The sequence below is a fragment of the Alexandromys fortis genome, unplaced genomic scaffold (assembly GCF_014885135.2).
Source record: "Alexandromys fortis isolate MF-2015 unplaced genomic scaffold, M_Fortis_MF-2015_v1.1 scaffold_14, whole genome shotgun sequence".
Classification (NCBI taxonomy): domain Eukaryota; kingdom Metazoa; phylum Chordata; class Mammalia; order Rodentia; family Cricetidae; genus Alexandromys; species Alexandromys fortis.
In genome coordinates this window covers 1652766-1673963 of record NW_026067910.1, presented here as the reverse complement: position 1 = coordinate 1673963, position 21198 = coordinate 1652766, and the positions used below count along the sequence as shown (strand labels likewise).

The 21198-nt window shown below is 41.0% G+C and overlaps 1 protein-coding gene across 2 annotated transcripts in view; it reads left to right on the top strand.

The window, feature by feature from the left end:
- Lama4 (laminin subunit alpha 4) overlaps positions 1–21198 on the top strand; it is a 143991-nt gene that overhangs the window by 64455 nt on the left and 58338 nt on the right. For both annotated transcript variants that reach the window (XM_050138019.1, XM_050138018.1), the window contains exons 9-12: positions 1215–1326; positions 4157–4324; positions 6154–6347; positions 18288–18404. In XM_050138019.1, the coding sequence (XP_049993976.1) occupies positions 1215–1326; positions 4157–4324; positions 6154–6347; positions 18288–18404 (591 nt within the window). The remainder of the gene's footprint in view (positions 1–1214; positions 1327–4156; positions 4325–6153; positions 6348–18287; positions 18405–21198) is intronic.

Sequence of the window (21198 nt, the reverse complement as noted above, 5' to 3'; positions counted from 1 at the left end):
CCTGTGTCACATTGACCTAAAACAAGCCAGTACAGCTTCTAAATGTGTCTACTCTGATGCCACTTCTGCATCTTCTTTCTCAGCCATCACAGAGGGACACTTGCTTGGTTTTTCCTAGAAAGGGCAAGAACACTGCTGATACTATAAGGCCGCAGTCCCCTGGGTAGAACTCCTTGACAGAAGAGAGGTTTGGAACGACCCCCTTCCTAGTCCCAAGAACCTGCTCAGCAGTCTCTCAGCGCTCCGTCCATGTGGCTTCAACCTGCCATTCATGGGATCACTGTAGCCCTTTAGCACAGAGGTGAACCAAGAAAGCAGCAAAAAAGGCAAGCAGAAACCTCTTAAATACAGGCTGAAGAACTACTCATTCCCCCTAGCTACAGTAACTATCTATGTATCTATCTGATGCCCAAAGGAAGGGCTTATCCTTCTTGCAATGGGAGTAATGTCCTGACCTTGACCTCCATGCCTTTAGATCATCTCCTGCCCTTGACTACATACATAAACACATGCCTGCATGCACACACACACAAACTTTCTTCTAAAGCCACAGAGCAGATGGAATTTAATGACAACAGATACTTTATGGATGCCTTGAGATTGAGACACCACATTGAGTAGAGTCAGCCCCAGGGTGGGGAGAGTTCCCTTTACTCTGTGCCAGATCTGCCTGACCCGTTATTTGAACGCAAGGGCCATCAATGTTGAGGGGAAAATGGAATGAAGCTCTGAACACAGCAGCTAGCCCAGGGAGTATAATCCTGTATAAAGCCCCATGGTGATTCATTTTCAGCAGCGGTTGGACCACCCAGTAGGAGAATTTCAAGATCTGCCCTCCTTCTAGACAATTTCCTCTTTGAAGTTTAAACCCTTCAACCAGAACAATGTCAAAGTTATCCGCAGACATGGCTCATTTCCTAGTCTGACATCTTGAGCTACAGCAACAATTGCAAGGATAAGGCCCATGTGATAGGTCGTTGGTTTGAACTGCACCATAACTTATGCCTTGGTATTGCATTTGATTTTAATAGCATTCCAGGGTCCTGAAATGGGTCATTACCCAGTCTTCGTGTATGACCCCTAGGACCATTCAGCGTGTCACAGAGCTTATACATGCCAGGAAAGTTTATGTTTGTCAAATGAATACATTATACCCACCCACCCCAGGTGTGCATATACCACATAAATCCAGTGTTCATTTATATAATCCGTAGGAACTTCAAGCCTCCAGGAAGGGGAAGGCGCTGCAGAAGGAAAGCATGGACACCATTGACCAAGCAACTCAACTTGTAGAGCAAGCTCACAACATGAGAGACAAGATCCAAGGTAAATATCTTCTCCTCGGTTTAACTTCACGTCAAGGAACCACACGGTGTCTGAGTGACAGTGAAGGTGACAATGGCTATTGTCAGTGGTTGCTATGTGCAGGAGCGTACTGTTCAAAGGGTTACAGGTTTTACCTGACATACAGTCACCATGGAAATTTTCGTTCATTGAGATTTCTGAACCCCTATTCCTATTTATTATCTGTTAATGTTAAAGAATAGATATATAAAATCACTTAGGCTTCATGCCACGATACGTTTCTTTCGAGGGAATGTGGTGTCTTTCAAATAAAAGAGTTTAGTAGGAGTTGCACTTCTTTTTCAATTGTTTACACCCCCAAATACGTCTTCAGAATATCAACAAACCATGTCAGGCAGGGTGGTGCCTGCCTTTAGACTTGGGAGGCAGAAGCAGGTGGATCTCTGTGAGTTGAATCTAAGTCTGGTCTACAGAGTGAGTTCCAGTCTAGTTTGGGCCACACAAGAAACCCTGCCTCAAAATAATAGCGGTTGAGTGGAGTGGGGGTGGTACATCAACCCAGATTGTCACTAGCTGTTCTGTGTGTTCTTTCTCAAGGACCAGCCAGATGAGTCGTTCAGGTTTGTAACCCAAAAGAAAAGCAGGGGGAGGGGGAAGACTGTGAGTGATTCCCTGCCCTAAAGCACTGTGGCAAAGTCTACCTGTCCCTGCTGGAGAGTCTTCCATCTGTGCTCTGATTTCTACTAAGTGCCGGCTGTGTCTGGAAGACTATCTTAGTGAAGCGTGAAAGCTGCTGCCGGCTGCCCAACCGAAAGAGACGGCATTTGTTCTAGGGTAAAGAGAGACTCCTCGGGCTAGCGTCAGCTCAGATCTACTGTTTGTTGCCATGGTGTTTTAATATACTATATATCAAGAGTTGGGTGACACCAGCAAATGCATCTCAGAGCACAATGGCAATAAAGGGACCCACAGTGACAGAGATTCATCTCTTTATACTGAGGTAGTGGGAGCATAGTCTAGGCTAAGGGACTTATAAAGCCCAGATTAATCCTTTGCTTCGCTTCCTCGGGTGCCTATAAAGCACCGTAAAAACAAATGACACGTATTTCAAGCTTCCCACCGCCATCCTCCCTAGCTCACGTGTGTTCACCTCCCTAACTCCCGAGCATTAACCGGTAAAATATTCTTTTCCTAAAGCACCATTCTATTGATTTGTTCAATGAGAATGAACCTGGAAAATTCGATGCCCTCATATTATATCATCCAATTAAGAAATAAATGCCCCGTTGGGCAGCAGATACAGTCAAGACCCTTCTAAGCCCATCAGGGGAAGTAATTCGCTTTTGCTGTTTAGTAACCCAGGCTTTGGTCGTAACGTGTTTCATTCGGAAGGAATCTGAACCATCCGACTTGACCTTTGGTCATGGGAAAGGATGAGGAAAAACACAAAAGGAAAGGAAGTGGGAAGCAGTAACCTTTACCAGTTTTTCATCTCTTTAAAATAATGTGTGAACAGTCTCTGAAGAGCAAAGGCACAAGTGTTATCGTCTACATTTCTTTTTACTAATCTACCCCCAGACAGAGCTAAAACAAAACATCCCAGGACTGAACAGAATTTACATCAAAATGCCAAATAATTCAGCTTCACCACTATCAGAACCTGGGGGGAGAATGATGTGTTTGACTTAATTCATGTTTGCATTTCATTTATTTCAAGGACTCATATTGTTTAGCTTTGTTTGAAAAGTGGATGATTAATGCTTTGATACATGGGGTTTGGAGGGAGTTAGCACATATTGATCTCCCTATAACACTCCCGGTGATGTCTGGAGCATTAAAACTATCTATTCCCATTTATCTCCCTTCTTTCAGAATTCAGGAATGCTGCGGAGCACCCGTAGTAGGTCATTTCTCATTCCCAACCATCTCTAAAATAGCTGCTGGTGACCTTCAAGCTATTACCCACATAAAATACAGCTCCTCATCTTGGCATGATTTATGTGACACCAGTGTTTGTTTACCCATCTTGTCTGGCCAACCACATAGATCATAGTGAACCACAGACACACAATTTCATTATGCCAGGAAGATAAAGCACTTCCCCCCAGAGCTGCCAGAGAACAAGTGAGCCATACAACCTCTCCTCTGATCGTATGGAGTAAGAATGACGGCATCAAAGAACCGTTGCATGCCAACGTTTAGGCAACATATCAGTCCCCTTGGTTCTAAAATGCTTCAGCCTATATCAGATATAGGGCAAAAAGAATCAACATCAAATGGCCCAGTCTTGAAAATACACACCACAGAAGGCCAAAAGAAAAATTGTGTAATATATAAACATATTATTCAGAAAAATATATATATACTATCACAATAATTTTTTAAATTCCTATTACTAGCTTGTCTGTAAAAATGTTAGAGTCATTTGGACTCTCATTTTGGCCTAGAGCTTTGTGCTGTTAACTCATTAATGACTACAATGTAATTAATCTCTATTGGCTGCTACAAGTGAGACTGCCAAACACTTTTTCCAAGGCAAGTATTGCTATAAAATCATGAACAAAAGCCCTCAGATTATTGGGCCTTAAATATTAGTGTTCTCAAATCAACATGGCTATCCGGTGAACAGAGAAGCCAGGCAGGCTCGGGAGCAGTGGTTTCCGTTCTGAGCACATCTCATAGGACCAGAATGGTTTCCTCAGGTTTGCCTCTCTCCCCTTAGGAATAGCTCCCGTGCTGACACCAATTCTCCCAACATTCCACTGGAAGGTCAGTCCTAAGTCTTGCCCCCAGACTGCGGAGTCCTGCACATCCTTCCTCTGTTCCCGTCTCATCATCTTCTCCTTCTCAGAGATCAACAGCAAGATGCTCTATTATGGAGAGAATCAGGAACTTGGCCCAGAGGAAATCGCGCAGAAGCTGGTGTTGGCCCAGAGAATGCTGGAGGAGATCCGAAGCCGGCAACCATTCCTCACCCAGCGGGAGCTCGTGGATGAGGAAGCAGATGAGGCCCAGGAATGTATGTATCTTCCATTCCTGGCCAACACAACATATGTCTTCTTTCTCTGTGGGACCAGGAAAAAAAAAAAAAACAGCAAGCCACAGGTCAACATTTGATCAAACCACTAATTCTCAATATTCAGAGCTCTGTAGAAGTTATGTACAGCCTCAGGGACTCATTCAGGAACACTTGACCTTGTGGTCAAGGGTTTTAGATCCAGGCACAATTTTTAAGAATTTGTGAAACTGCAGAGATTCTGCCAAGAATCTACAAAACTTTTACTACTGTGGAGAAAGAATAGGGTCTTAAAAGTTGGTGGAGGAGAAACGGGAGGATTAAATTCCCAAGTCTATAGTGAGAGAAATTTTATAGAAAAGGTCAACAGTGTTGATGCTCTGATAGCCCTGATTTTTTATAACCTTTAGCCTCCAATAGAAACTTGAGATACCTAAGGGTAATCACTAAAACACATGAAATGGTATTGCTGGACCTCTGACTTGGTCACTATATAGCTCATCAATTGTTGTTTACCAGTTGACCCCAAGTGTATTCATTTCAAAACATAACTATTTATTTTGATACTAATTTCATAGGGTAGTTATTCGGGCTAAAGTCTTACCTCTGTTCTATATGGCATAGGTGAGATTCACTCATATGTCTGGGACTAGCTAGACAAGTTAGGCCTCTCCCTTCACGTAGAGTCTTTGTCTTCTGGAGAGTATCCCGGGCTTGTTTGCATGGCACGGGAGACTTCCAAGAGGGAAGAATAGAAAATTCAAGAACTCTTCAAGCCTAGGCTTGGAACTCAGTCGTAGTTTATCTGTTCTGTTGGTCAAGGCCAGCCTGGATTCGAGGTTAGGATTGGTTACATTCTTGAGAAAGGTTACAAAGGATCAAGACATTCAACAAAGGAAATTATAGATTTTCAGATCAGTTTTCAGTTGTTGCTGATACCTCCTAAGACCTTCATTGGTACCTCAGAATTATAGTTAATAATCCATCGCTAGATCTTATCTTCATATGTTAGTAAAACTTGATTAAAATATAGATTACAAAGTTATTGATTTGAATTTTATATAGTAACTATTTTTACTTTTATATAGTCACTTTTAATTTTTATATATTTTATTTTACACACTCAAAAATCCATCTTAAAAAGGGGTATGAAGCTTCACTAGATTGCAGGGGAATCAATGAGACAGCAAAAGTCAAAAGGCATAAGTCTTTATCCCACAAATGCCACTCTAGCAACCCCTGATGACAATTTCTGTGATTCCCAGGGGAGAAGGTCATTGGCTTGTGGCATCAAATAAACAGCATCAGGGAGAATTATGGCATCTAATCAACCAAGGGACCTATGAGCCAAGAGTAAAGCTTGCACACAAAGATGCCGTTGCTATTTCATCTTTATCCCACCCAAAATCTCAACCCGAACTTGACCTGAGGAGTCAACTGGAAATTTCAGGAGAAAGTAGTTAAAGTGAGTGGTTATGAACGGCATAGCTGTTTGTTCCATCGCTAACTAGAAAGCGGTGGTTATTGTTCACTGCATAGCCAGTTTCCCTTTCGCAGGTAAAACTATGGATAATTCGGGCAATAAGCAGGAAAGCATAACAGCCTAGGTTCTGCACGAAGTATAATCTTCATGGGAAAACAAAGCAATCCCTTTCTTCACTTGTTGTTCCAGAAGCTCCTAAATCCACCAGAAAAGCATCTCATACCAGATGTAAACCATGGAGCTACTTGTATCTCCAGTTTCAGTTACTGGAGGAGACGGGCCTGAATTATTTTATACTTTGCTAGATACAGGAGAAGCCCAGAGTAAATGTGTCTCCCTTTCTCCTCAGTGCTGAGCCTGGTTGAGAACTGGCAGCGGCTACACAATGACACCCGCTCTTTGTTCCCCGTGGTGTTGGAGCAGCTGGACGACTACAATGCTAAGCTGTCGGACATCCAGGAATCACTTAATCAGGCCCTTGACCGTGTCAGGGATGCTGAAGACATGAACAGAGCCATCACCTCTAAGCAGCGGGACCATGAGGTACAGAGGCAGCACTGTAAATGTTTGTCAGGCTAGATGATCTGAACTTATGCCAAGAAAAAGCAGTTGACACAAAAAAAAAAATGTAAAGACTGATATACTTAAATACTTATGCTTTAAATATGGTTGCTTTCCTGCTACTGTAAGTTACTACCATTTCTATGCCTAAAATTATGTTGAACGGTGATGTGTTTCGTTCTTGCTTGACTGAGAATGAGGTTGGGCATTGCTTGCACCCCTACATATGACTACACAGCTTTCTCAAGTGGAAAATGGGTTACTATTAAACACCCAGCAGTCCAGAACCAAATGTTTTAGGTGTGTGCAGGCTTTAGGAAGGTAGAGTTTTTGAAAGACACCATAAGTAAATTTCACAGGCCACTGGTGGCAGCTGTAGAGGTAAGGAGTTGGACTCAAGCTAAAACTGTACAAACACCAAAAGGTGAGGGACATTCTGAGCATCTCCATCGCTTCCTCAGCCCATCTCTGCCTGAGGCCCACACCCGCAGGGCTGGAAGTGTCGGCCATGTGTCTACTCCACAGTCGTACTTCCGACCACCACCAGTGGACGTGTTTCTAAAACTTAGGCTAAAAATCCAACACAGACAAACAGAAACAACCAGGATCAAATTCATCAATTCGGTTACATATTTTATTGTCAATAATATGCACTGATATGATTTTCAGTCATCATCCCCCCGTAGTAGTTTGTTATAAACATTCATAAATAAAAATGAATTACACTCACCACCAGTTTTCTAACAGGAGCAAACTCTATTCAATAGGGTTTTTTTTTGGGGGGGGTCTTGTTTTCTTCTTTTTAGAATAATAATGTCCATGCTGGCATTCTGTAGTGAATGAATGTATGCTTATGGTATACAATAAACATGTCAGTATAGCATCAAGTATTATTTGAAGATAGTCACTGTGAACCATTCAACGGGTTTTAAAATAAGTTTGGAGGTTTATGATAATCATTTTCAAAAAAAAATAGATAAAAAAATATTTAGAGACCTGTCTTACATGAGTGCCTGGAATTGTCCTTTCTTACTTACAGAGCAGTATTACCACACTATAGATGTGCATTCAAGCCCACAAACAAAAGAACCATTTGTGACTTTTACCATTTGTGTTACCATTTAACACGTCTACAATGCACCTTCAATAAACTTGGGCACAATTTTAAAAAAAAAAAATTATAGCAGCACACAATTGGAAAGTCTTAAAATATTTTCATCAAATTAGCAAATTTTTTGCTGACATGTTAATTTGTGCCAGAAATGATGACAGGTGGTTTGTGGCAAGGATGAAGAACACATGATTCCGTGATAGCGCAGAATTTCTAGTTTAGAGGGCAGATGAATCCATTCACAGATGGCCACAGTGGAGAAGCACAGCTGACATTATGGAATCGGACTGGTGGTCAGCTTCTGCAGGAGAAAGGAAAGCATGGCTAAGCTAGCCAGGTGAAGAGAAAGCAAAGGCTGCCTTCCCAGTAGGTAGGGCCTGCCGGAGCTGAACTCATCCGCCCACGAACAACATGGGGCAAGGCTAAGGCAGCTGATGGGCGCGGATCAGAGGGTCACGCATGCCTCGTGAAGGACATAGACTCTGTAGGGTGCAGACTTTTAAATCATGTTAGCCATGACACACACTAACCAATGTGCAGGCAGGTGGCGAGCTAGGACACGTGAAGCAAAACTGTGATGAATGCAAGACAAGAGCCTCACGGCGGCTCGTCTAACGGGTCTAGGGGCTCACTGATGAAGACTCCCAAACTGTTCAGTACAGAAAGTCTTGAAAGGGAAAGGTTAGCAACCCAGAGCAGCCCCTGCCAGAACAAGGACAAGTGGCAGCACTTAGGAGAACCATAGAATTGTCCCCTTGGCCATAGAAGTAAGATTTTATCACAGACAGGAAAAAAAAAGCTTAGATCCACGTTAATGTATTTGCAAACCATACTGGGTTCTCTTTCCCAGCTGTGAGCTGTGGATCTCAGCAAGTGCTTTATCTTCTGCATAGACCTTTCCCAGAGAATACGTTCAAGTATATTGTGAGTTAATGTGCCCAATTCTCCACTGACTTCATTTTTAGGGCTCTGGAATCTCCACAGCCAACAACGGCGATGCACAGTGGACTGGAGACAATTGTATATACACAGTCACGTCCAGCTGCTTTGCTAGAATTTGGGAAATACTGATGTGTGTCAGGACTTTGTCATAAGCAGTAAATGAACAGTGTCGCCTGTGTGGAGTGACTTCAGTTCTAAAAGCAAGTGTATGCCAACCTAGCTCCGAATTAAACGTTTCCTGTGCACATCTTTTTTAAAATCCTCTCATGGATGTGGATACCAGGAATTTGGCATTTCGGTGATCGCAGACAGATGGTAGGCCTCATTTAGCTTGGTTAAACAAATCCTTCTACTAAGTACAAATGAACGGCATGAGCAAAAGTTCAGAAAGAGAAATGCACAGTGCACAGCACTTTAAGCCCATCCCACTTCTTCCTAATTAGGCTGTTAGCATTAGCCAGGCCTCCATCCCTGTCACCCTGGTCCTCTCTCCGGTGATTTACACCTCATCTTACCACTCCTGCCCTGGAAAGACATGGGGGGCACTGTACGTGTCTCTAGCTGATCCCACAGAACGTCTTTCACATGGGTGTCTGCCTGTGGGAATAGCCATGGGAAAATATCATCCTACTGCCTTCTAAAAATAACCTCTTTCCCACTACTTTTCCAAACCCATTGAGGCAAATTTTTCCCTTCTAAGTCCCAAGTCTCTAACTCGCCCATTTATCCTGTATCTCAGTTGTTCACTGATGATCTACTGCCCTCCTAGGCTGTGGGCCTCTCTCTCCATCAGATTATAACTGGATCAATTTCAGGACCTTTTCTGTTTCTTCTCAGAAAGGCTTCAATGAAGTCAGGTATAGCCGTACACACCTGGGGAAGCTGAGGCAAGTTCCAGGCCAACCTGAACTACACAGTGAAACCTTCTCTCAAAAAGAAGGGCTGGTGGTGTGGCTCAATGGGTAAGGTGTTTGCCACCAAACCAGACCACCTGGTGGATCAACTACCAGGACCCATAGGGTAGAGGAAGCGTTCCAATGACTGCAGGTTGTCTTCTAGCCTCTGACCTACAGAGAAAAAAAGTGGGGAGTGAGACAGAGAGACAGAAACAGAGGCAGAGAAATAAATGTAATAAAGCAATTTTAACCAAAAATAATATTTTAAGAAGCCTCAATAGTGTGTTGGTAAGAAAGGCACATTGCCCACTTTCAACAATGTTTTTTGATTTACGTACAAAGCTGCCTCCCAGATGTGGAGACCCTGTAGCTTCCCCCCCGTTTCCTTTGCTCATGTGGATTTGCCCCTCATCCTTATCGAATTCTGTCTTGTTTTAGTCTGGGATAAGTGACTCACGATGTAGCATGTCTCATCCACTTACTAAAGTTCTTTCATCCTTCCTGTCTTACGTCTACTGAAAATTCTGTGAAAACTAGGGCAACCACCCACGCTCGCACGTCACTCCCATGTACAGACACATATGCATGCACACACAGATGCAGTCGTGCCATGAAAAACATGTTCAGTTATTTATACATACCATATGTTGGCAGACAAATTCAGGCAGCCCTTCTAAAGCCTTCTAAAAGTTAAGAGAAGTCCTTCTAAAGTTAAAACAAAAGGTGACCATCAGAAGGAGCCCCTCCCTCTTCTGCACCAGTACAGCCTTAAAGTGTAGCTACAGACACATTATTAAATGTCCTTAATCCATTTAGCAGATAGTCTATGCACCAGTTTCAAAGGCATCATTAATTACTGAATGTGAAGCTGTGTATCCCTCTGTGTATGTGCATGTGTACGTGTGTGTGTGTGTGTGTGTGTGTTTATCCCCACTAAGATCATAAGCATCCAAAGGGCAGTGCCCTTGCTTTTCAAGAGTTATAAACTCCCAGAACCTAACACGATGTCTTGCATGCATCAGCTTTATTTGTTAACAAATGAATAAAACAAGGACATGGAGCTGGAGGCTGGTGGTGCACACCTTTAATCCCAGGACTAGGGAAGCAAAGGCAGGCAAATTTCCAAGTTCAAAACCAGCCTGGTCTACAGAGCTACTTAGGACAGCCAGGGCTACATAGAGAAACCCTATGTCGAAAAACCAAAACAAACAAACAAGAACAACAACAACCAAGGACATTTATATATACTGATTTCTCCTAATTATAAATACTCCTTCCAATATAAACCAGACCCTCAAATTACTAACACTACTATGGATACTTTTCTCTATTTTTGCATGCTTAAATGTTATTAAATTTTAACTTTTTCCAACAGAATTTAAAATCTAGTATTTCAGTTATATAGTATTAGTCTTTCCTACAATATTGTTTTGAAAGGATGTAACCTATTGCAATATTTGATTCTGTACTTTGGAATATAATTTTTTAAAATGTCATGAACAAAAGTAAATTATACTGTCTGATTTTATTCAATTAACTAATTAATTGTACTGCTGGTATAAAACCCATAGCCTTGTCCATGGTAGGTATATGCTTTACTACTAAATAATATGCCCAGTCCCAAACTTAGGAATATTTTTTCTTTGCAAAAGTATTTTTTATTTTTTTTCTCACCTTTTATTGAAAATATTTTTTTTCTCAAATAGTATTTCCTGATTACAGTTCCCCCTCCTTTTACCCCTCATAGTTTCTCCTGTAGGTGGACTTTTCTTTCTTACCAGCCTGTTCACAAATAATCACATGGAAACTTTTTACTACTTTTAAATGCTCAGCCAGTAGTGTAGACTGATTACTAGATAATGCTTACATTTCAAATTTCTTATCTACCCCTTGCCACGTGGCTGTACCTTCTTCCAACATGGCACATTCATCCTGCTTCTCTCTGCATCTCCCAAGACTCCTTAGACTCTGCCAGTCTTCTTTCCAGCATCCTCTCTGCCCTGAAAATCCTGCCTAGCTATCGGGCAATCAGCTTTTTATTACCAACGAGAGCAACACATTTCACTGTGTACAAAAGGATTATTCCACAGCATTTCCCTCACTTTGTCTAGATAAAAAAAGAGGGTTTTAACTTTAATATAATAAAATTATATGCAACAAAAGCAGTTATCAAGAATTACAGTTACAATATTCAGTCCATTTGTATTTGGCAAATTTAAAGAAGATATTGTCTCTTATCTTTGTGAGTCTAAAGTTTTATACCTAACTTACCTTTTATCATAACGAAGGAAAACTATAAGTTTAATTATTTAGTCTTTAACTCCATCAAAGACCACCATAATGGTGTAATGTTACCTAATGACAGAGACATTTGGCTGTCTGAACAGTCACCCAAAGTTCTTCTGTAACATTGAAGCATCTGTCTTCGGCTACAGATCTAGTATATCTGACTGACATTTCTGAGAAGCAGAGAATTTTGAAGGACTTGCCTACCTTTTCTTTGCAAAGTTTGGAAGTTGCTTTTTTTTTTACATCCTGCTAGTCCAATTTGGACAGCATATTGTCAGCAGTCAAGGCAAGGGCACTTTCTTGCCTGGTGGCTAACTTTTTTCACAAAGAAAGCAAAATCCATAGAGAGTTTCTTCTATGCCCATTATCCTTTTTTGATGTAAACTGATGCTGCCAGGAGCAGATGTGTCTCACTGTCATGAAAAGTCTTATGTTATTTTAAATGCCAAATTCTGTAGGTCTCTGAACTATTTGAAGGCCATCTATCTATCTAAAATATATCTCTGTATGACCTTTCAAACTTACCTAACTGTAGATGGAAGTTTCTGTTCCACCTGGTCCCACAAATGTTCAATCCCAAATAAACACACAGAGGCTTATATTGATTATAAACTATATGACCTGTTGCTTAGGCTTATTACTAACTCTTGCAACTTAAATTAACCCATAGTTCTTATCTATGTTCAGTCACATGGCTTGGTACCTTTTCTCAGTAAGGCATTCTCATCTTGCTTCCTCTGCATCTAACTAGCGACTGCATCTCTGCCTTTTCTTTTCTCAAAATTCTCCTAGTCTGGGCCACCTGGCCTATACTTCCTGCCTGGCTACTGACCAATCAGCATTTTATTAATCCAATATGAGTAACAAATTTTTACAGTGCACAAGAGCATGTTCTCACAGCACATAACATGATTACAAGTTTGATTCTTATTGATGCCCACTACTAATCTATATTTCTTTATTATTCTAAATAGCCTTCAAGGACTAGAACTTAACATTGCATTATTAACTGAACTGCATAGGTACAATACCAGAAACAAGAGTAGATACACATTTACAGTATAATAAAAAAATAACCTTAAATTTGAAATAATATGCAGAAATTTATAACAATATAAAATATTTGAGACTAGTGGTTGCTTTTTTAGTTCAAAAGTAGATTCAATAATCTACCTGTTTATCCTATCATTTTATATCCCTCCTTTTCTCTTCAGAATGAGATCCCAAAATCTAACCCCCTTTGTTCACATTTTTTTTTTTTTTGGCCATGACCAACAATAGCTTGTAACCAACATTCCTAAACAATGACAAACATCCATAACCACTGAATGATCAAAATTCCCAACTCCACCTCTTGTGAATATAGGCATTGTGATCTCTAGAATGCTTCCTGTTGTTTGTGGGCAACAGCATCTTTAGGAAACACTGAGGAAATTGGAATAGTGATCAAGTCCTGGGAGAGATACTTGTTGTCTAGTCTTGCTGTGATGGGAAAATGTAAGGCTTATCTGGCTGTAAGTCTGGCTGGAGTAGTCTGTGAAGCTGGACCATCTCAGCTAATAGCTTTGTAGTCATTCTGGATACAGAATCTTGAGGCAACTGCACAGGGATATTCTGAGATGTTGGATCACTGGGCCGTCCATTTTAATTGGTGTTTTGTCCCCTTGTTCTAAAAATACATAAACATTTAAAGATAACATACATTACAACTATGGAATATGAGTTGTGTACAAGTCAATTAAAATGATTAATTTTTATGTTTGAACAGGTAAAATTATACATCACATATCCAGTAGTTCTTCTAGATTTATTTTTTTATATTTGTAGTCAGGATTTTTAAGGGGGTCTTCCCTGACAAAACCTGATCTATATCAACCTTGAATGAATCCACAGCCTCTCATCTCCTGTGAAAATAAAAGCATAACCTCTTCCCCAGAGTAACATCTTTTGACTTCCACTTTGAAGTCAAGACATTTTTAAAATATGTAAATTGATTCAATTGATGAGTTTTCATAATCCAATGTGTCATATCAGCTGCCATTCCTTCATGAGCAATCAGAAAATCTAAAAACAGCATAATAACGTACAGAATCCAGACTCTCTATATTTCCCATCTCTATATGACTTATTTTTTGTTTTACTTTATTCCTTTTTAAGGACTTCATTATTTTTAAACTACTTTTTAAATCTATGACTGTATATACCTTTTCTCTTTTCTCTCCCAAACCTATGTATATTTTTGAACACACAGTAACCCATTTAGAGGTTTGGTTTTTTTTTTTTCATTTGAATCTGTCTTTGTTGCTTCTCTCTATCCTATTCCATCTGCATAAGCCTTTAAACTGCTAAATGTAGTTAGGACTACCTTGGTTTTGGCTACTGGCTTCCTCCAGCTCTGGGACACCTGTGCCCAGCATAAGGCAAGCATTCTTACTTAGTTTGCTGTGTTTGGGGTTTTTTAAGCTTTCTCAGACCCAACGTGGAAATTCAGCCCCGACATTGGAACACCATTTGTACTAGGACTTTTCTTTCCCAACACGCAGTTCCCAAATAACTACACAAAGACTTATTATTAGTTATAAATGCTTTATTATTAACTTAAGCTTCTTTTTAGTTAGCTCATATAACTTAAATTAATCCATTTCTATTAATCTATATGCTGCCCCAAGGCTCATTTACCTCAAGTACCCACTTCCCATCCTGCTTGCTCTGCATTTCATGGTGCCCCCCTCTTGTTCCACCCTTCTTCTTCCCAGCATCCTTCTAGTCTGGCTCTCCCACCCAATCTGTTCCGGCCCAGCTATAGGCCAATCAGCTTTTTATTAACAATGACAGCAACACATTTTCATGATATACAAAAGGACTATTCCACAGCATCCCCCCTTTCTGTCTCTCCTTAGAAAACATACAGGCTTCTAATCATTTTATTAATTTATAATGAAATAAAATAATATATAATAAGATAAAACACATCAGAATAGAACAAAAAAACAGGAAAGGCCCAATAAATAGTTATAGTTGCAGAGACCTTCTCATTCACACTGGGATCCCATAAAACCACTAAACTGGAAATTATACAGAGAGAGAGAGAGAGAGAGAGAGAGAGAGAGAGNGAGAGAGAGAGAGAGAGAGAGAGAACCTGTAGGTTAACATAGATAGATGATAGATAGATAGATAGATAGATAGATAGATAGATAGATAGATAGATGATAGATAGATGTATATGTATGTACATATGTATATGTATGAAAATAAAAAATAAATCTAAAATAAGAGATACTCTGATATAACATTATAAGACAAGGAACCGCCAAAGATTTCATGGAGTTTGTTTTCTGTTGTCCTATGGAGGTTTATTTTGGTGTTAAGCCCCATTAAACTTCTCAGGGTCCAGCTAATATTCACGATAGCAGGCAAAAACCTGGCTGATTGGATCTGAGGGGTAGAGCAAACTGTCTGACTGGAGCATATTCCTTCTGCATGTTTCTTTATTCCTTGGGGGAAGGAGAAAAGAAGGAAGAGGAAGAATAAACGAATGGCCATTCTCCACAAAGTTTTCAGTTTATATAGGCATACAGACAAGTTAGCAATTCCATAGGCAACAGTAGTATCAAACATGCATTTCACAGAATCACACACACACACACACACACACACACACACAAAACAAAACAAAACAAAAAAAAAAAAAAAACAGTGGATTTGGCAAGAAGGCGCCTTACATCTCAGAGGGGGTATGGCTAGGAACACAGCATTGGTAGCCATAGCAAGGGCCTGGGAGGGAAGCAAGGTACCTGATTTGCATTAACATTTAGCTGGTTGAGCTAAAGGGAATCTCTTTTGAGGACTTTGCTTTTTCTGACTCCATCAGGGCACCCAAGTGAGAATTTTTCTCTCTGAAGTTAGTTTTAGCAGTTCAGGTCTTTTTCCTGTTTAAGCAGTTCATTTCCTGGGCTATTAATGGAAACCGAGGTGAAGGGTAATACAGAATATTAGTAGCTTGTTAAGTCAGAGCAGAAGACAGTAGATCACACCTTCCTGAGTCTGCTATTAGAGCAGACATACTGCCTCTCCATTTAATGCCTCCTATTTGGGGCTCCTTTCTTATCAATGAGTCCTGTCCGTAAAGAAAGTTATGAGGGATTAGTTTTATGTAGATTCCATCTATGAGAACAAAGGTTTGACTGAGTGAATGCTTTCACCCCAGGTCTTCACAGTGTGTGTTGGGGGGGGGGGGTATATCCGACTGCCCTACAGGAAAAGTCAGGTTTATACACTGCTGGGATATTACAGAAGGGAGAAACATGATTTCACAAGATTTCTACAGGATTGGCAGTGACTTATCCAAAAGACAGGTTTTTCCTCAACTCTGCACACACGGGTTCTCCATGTAGAGTGCCCATATGCCCATGGATTAGATTAATAGATCCATCGGTTGCACATTTCCTGTCTAATACTTGTGGGTTCACCCTGTTGTCCACCTGCTTAATGCTGGGCATATAGCCTACCCTTAAGAGTTGTTTCCCCAGTGAGACTCCCTTGGAGGAAACTAAATTTTCATTTGCAAGTCGCTATCAATTGGAGATGGCTTCTGGGTTGGGGCATGTGTCCATTTCTCCATCCAGCTCTGGGAGCCCATCTGATACAAAACATTACAGCCCCCATGCATGCTGCCTAAGTCTCTGTGAACTCAAGTGTGGGTAGAGTATGTTTATTTAGAGGGTTTGGTTTCATGGTATCCTCTATCCCTTCTGGCTCTTATACTCTTCCTGCTTCCTCTTCCTTAGGATTTCATGAGCCCTGGCAGAGAGGGATTTGATAGAAACATCCTACTTAGGACTGAGTATTCCAAGGTCTCTCATACTTTGTATGATGTCTGGTGGTATACATCTGTATTTGTTCCTTTCTGCTGCAGGAGAAACCTTCTCTGATAATGTCTGAGCAAGTCACTGAGATATGAATATGGCAGAATTTCATTGGGAGTCACTTTCTTTCTATATTCTTTAACTAGAACAGTAGTATTTGGTTTACTCTAGGTCTCTGGGTTGTCTAGCCTCAGGGTTTTCATCACCCAAGCAGTAAGATATGGGTTCCATCTCAGAGTGGACCTTAAGTCAAAGAACACATTAGCTGATTACTTCCACAAACTTTGTACCACCATTGCACTAGCAAACCTTGAAGGTAGGATATCATTATATATTACAGATTTTATGGCTGGGTTGGTTTTTTGTTTCTCTTGGTGATGTGCAGAGTACCTTCCTGCACCAAAAACTCTAGCATGTAGGGGTGAAGGCTCTAAGTACATATCAGCGCAATTCCTTCACATTCAGTGAGTCGTATGGGTATTGTGTTCAGCAAAAGGAAAGGACCTTCCAATTAGTTTGTGGAAGCCACCTATAGTCTTGACAACAATATGGGTTTTGGGGGGGGTTTCTATGGGGCCCCTTTGGCCTACATTAATTAAATGTAACCCATTCCTGACACTGGAAGCTTCACTTGGTGACAAGAAATGTCTAGTTGTATCTCTATTTCTCTCATTATTTGACAGTTTCATTTAGATCACCTTCATATGTGTATGTGTGTATGTTTGTGTGTGTGTGTTTGTTTCTATCTGTCTGTCCGTGTGTCTGTATGTTAGGGATCTTCCACTATATTAGGCTTCTATGCTAACCCCTCATATTGCTCTTACTTTAAGCTGTCTCTTTTCATATCCCCTCCCTCATCCTCTCCATCCTTCCATCTTGGTCCTCCCTTTCCAGTCACTCTCTATCTGTTCTTATCACTCTGTAGAACAATTCAAGGTCAAGGACATTGATACTTCCAATAGTTCTTTTATTATTAGCTATCCTAGGTGTGTGTGTATGTGTGTGTGTGTGTCTTTGTGTCTGTGATTTCCATAGTAAGCTAAAAATTGTCCTTTCAAGATTTGTGAAGAATTTGGTTGGAATTTGATGGGGATGGCATTGAATCTGTAGATTGTTTTTGGTAGGATGGTCATTTTTGCTTTATTAATCTTACTGATCCATGAGCATAGAAGATAACTGCTTCAATTTCTTAAAGCTTTTTTTTCATGCAAGTCTTTCACTTGTTTGGTTAGTGGTACCCCAAGATATTTTGCATCATTTGAGGTTATTGTGAGAGGTATTGTTTCCCTGATTACATTCTTAGTCTGGTTTTCATTTGTATAGGAGGGCTATTGATAGTTAATTTCTTACCCAGCTACTTTGCTAAGAGTGCTTATCAGCTGTAGGAGTGTCCCAGTGGATTTATAGGTCACTTACGTATACTATCAGATCGTCTGCAAATGAAGATACTTTGGCTTCTTCCTTTCTAATTTGTATCCCCTTGGTCTCCTTCAGCTGTCCTATTGCTCCAGCTAAGACTTCAAGTGCCATGTTGAATAAGTATAGAGAAATTGGACAACCTTATCTTGTTCCTGGTTTTAGTGGAATTACTTTGAGTTTCCATTTAACCTGATATTGGCTACTGGCTTGCTGCAAACTGTCTTTATTATGTTGAGATATGTCCCCTGTTGCCATAATTGCACCATGACTTTTATCATGAATGGGTGTTAGATTTTGTGAAAGGCCTTTTCTGTAGCCAGTAGGATCCTGTAGTTTTGTCTTCAGTTTGCTTATACGGTGTACAGTCACATCCTCTCTCTCTTGTTCTTCCTTCCCTCAGAAACAATATGAGAGAGTGAAGGCGCAGATGGAAGTCGTGAGCAGCTCTCTGAGTATGTCCGCAGACTCTCTGATGGTCCCTCGGCAGACTCTTGAAGAGCTTGATGAGATAATAAAGGTAAGGAAATACCTGGATTGTTCAGATTTGCCTTTAGAGCAAGTTTGCACAGCAGGTAAGTGCCAGAGTAATCCAACTCAATTCAAACTAGTAAGATTATAAAATAATATCAGATGATGAGAATCTCTAGTTTCTTTTGTTACACAGCAGCTACTAACACATACAGCTACTTAAATTTCAATTTCATAAAGTTAGAAATTCAGCTCCATCTGAATCAGCTGCACTTCAAACCCTCAAGAGTCACATGTGGCTAGCAGCTTTGGTGGTGTGTGCTCACGGTAAAATCTATTAAAAGTATTAAAAATAGGCTGTAGTTCCTTCCTACTCACTCTGTCCAGGAAGCTATTTAACAAACCAAATTGTTCGATCAATAAATAAACTAATGAACGGAATATACAATCCTCAAAAGAAATACACACACAGTCAATAAATACTTGGGAAAGAGTGTTCAGCTCTCTTAACTATCAGGAAATGCAAATTAAAACCACTTTGAGAATCCATCTCATGTCAATCGAAATGGCTGTCATCAAGAAAACAAATGCTGGCCAGACATCAGGAAAGATGCACCTTTATTCGCTGCAGGTTGGGAATGTAGCCTTTTACAGCCACTGTGGAGGAGAATGGCCATATGGCCCAGCTATCCCATTCTTTGTCGTAAAACTGAAGGACTAAGTCAGCACACCACAGAGATCCTTGCACATCCCAAATTATTCACAAGGTATGAGAAATGACGTCTATCAAAAATGAGGTCATGATGCTTGCAAGAGAATGACTAGACCCAGAGACCATCATGTCAGAGAGAATAAGTCAGGCTCAGAGAGACAAGTGCCAGATGCTTTCTCTCATTTGTGGAAACAAAATTGTGTGTGTGTGTGTGTGTGTGTGTGTGTGTGTGTGTGCGCGCGCGCTTGTGTACATGTGTGTAGAAAGGGGGATTGGGAGAGGAGAGGAGGAGATCTGAAGGGGGGGGACTGGAAGCTGCAGGAAATATGTGTCCTAAGAAAGCAGAGAGGACTCTGAGGGAAGGAAGGGAGCCAACCAGAGACAGATGGGATCACAAAGGAGGGCAGTAGGGGAGGACAACAAATAAGAAGAGAATCGAGCAGCACATGTGCATGAAAATGCCGTAGTAGAGCCTGAAGAATGCCATACACATTCAACTCCATATGAATCTGCTGCATTTCAGACCCTCAAAGCCACATGTGACTAGCAGCTTTGATGGTTTATAGTCATAGTAAAATCTATTAAAAGTACTAATGTAGCTCCATATTTTTAAACAGAAAATTTCTAATGAGATGCAACAAATGAAACTATCTTGAAACAAATGACTCCACTTGTTTTCTTTTTTTTTCTCTGTTGTTGTTGTGTTTTTTTTTTTAACTTTGAAGAACATCCGACTAAAGCAACCTGGTCACCACATCATTCTTCTTCAGCTACTGAAGTCCCACCAACTTCGTCCCCCATATTTTTTTTAACTTCCATCTTTTCCTCCAGCTCACCTCTACTGTCCCTCATAGGGCCAATCTTGCCATCCATGATCTTCTCCTAAATCCATTTCAAACCTTCCCTTGCTAAGTGCTGTCTTCTATCTCAGCCTAGAGCACCCAGGTCAGCAATTCTCCAACCACATCAGCCCCTCCTTCTTCCTTTGTCCTGTACCTCTACTTCCTTGCTTTCCTTCTGAACCAGCTGAAATGGTCAATCTAATTATGCCTGAAAAATACCTTTAGCTCCCAAGTACACCTCTTCCTGGTTATTTACACACAAATTCTAACCCTGGGTTCCCGGTATTACAGCTGCACCAGAGCAGCTAAATGTGACTTGTAAGAAAAACGTCTGTTTGGCCGGGTGGTGGTGGCGCACGTCTTTAATCCCAGCACTCGGGAGACAGAGGCAGGTGGATCACTGTGAGCTCCAACCAGCCTGTTCAACAGAGCGAGTTCCAAGACAGGCTCCAAAGCTAAAGAGAGAAACCCTGTCTTGAAAAAAATCACAAAATGAAGGGAGAGGGGGAGAGAGAGAGAGAGAGAGAGAGAAACCCTGTCTGGAAGGGAGGGAGGTTGCCCCCTTCAGAGTCAATACAGGACAAACTGAGATACCAAATTCTCAATACAAAAGAAATTTATTACCTTGGTTGGGGGGTGGCCTGCAAAGGCAGACAGCAAGCAGCAGTAGCAACAGCAGCAGCAGCAGCAGGCAGCAACAACAAACAAGAAGCTCCAAGCATTTTTCTGCAGCAGTAGGTTTTTAAGGAGAAAAGTGTGCTAGGGTGAGCTGGTAAATCCTGTAGCCAAATAATGAATTTTGATTTTTGGACCTTGTTGTTTTAGCTCAGGAATGAGTCAGTGGCTTGGACCTTGGGATTAGCTTTAGGAATGTAATCTAATGGTTTTTAGCAAAGCAAAACCTATTAGCACCTTGTCTGCCATGCTCAGGCCTGCTGGGGTTCTTCACTGCCTCCCTCCCATCAGCTCTGGCTGGTACCTTTGCTTCGTATATCACTGGAAAACTGAAAACAAACAGCACCTCCCTCCACCTCTCCTCCTTCAGTCTGCCAGCCCACCTGCTTCCAGGGCCACTCTGGATGTTGCTCCTCCTGCACCTTCCTCCCATGCCCTAGAAACATGGTCGCAGGGCTTTTGTTCTCCAGTCTCCTTTAGCACCCAATTCTGTGCTTTGTTGAATCCTTACTAACCCTAGCATCTCCTAGCTCTTAAACGCACGCACAAAGAAAGAAAACTGCCCTTTGAAAGAGCTATTGTAGGTTTAAAAAAAAAAATCTTCAAGCACCTCT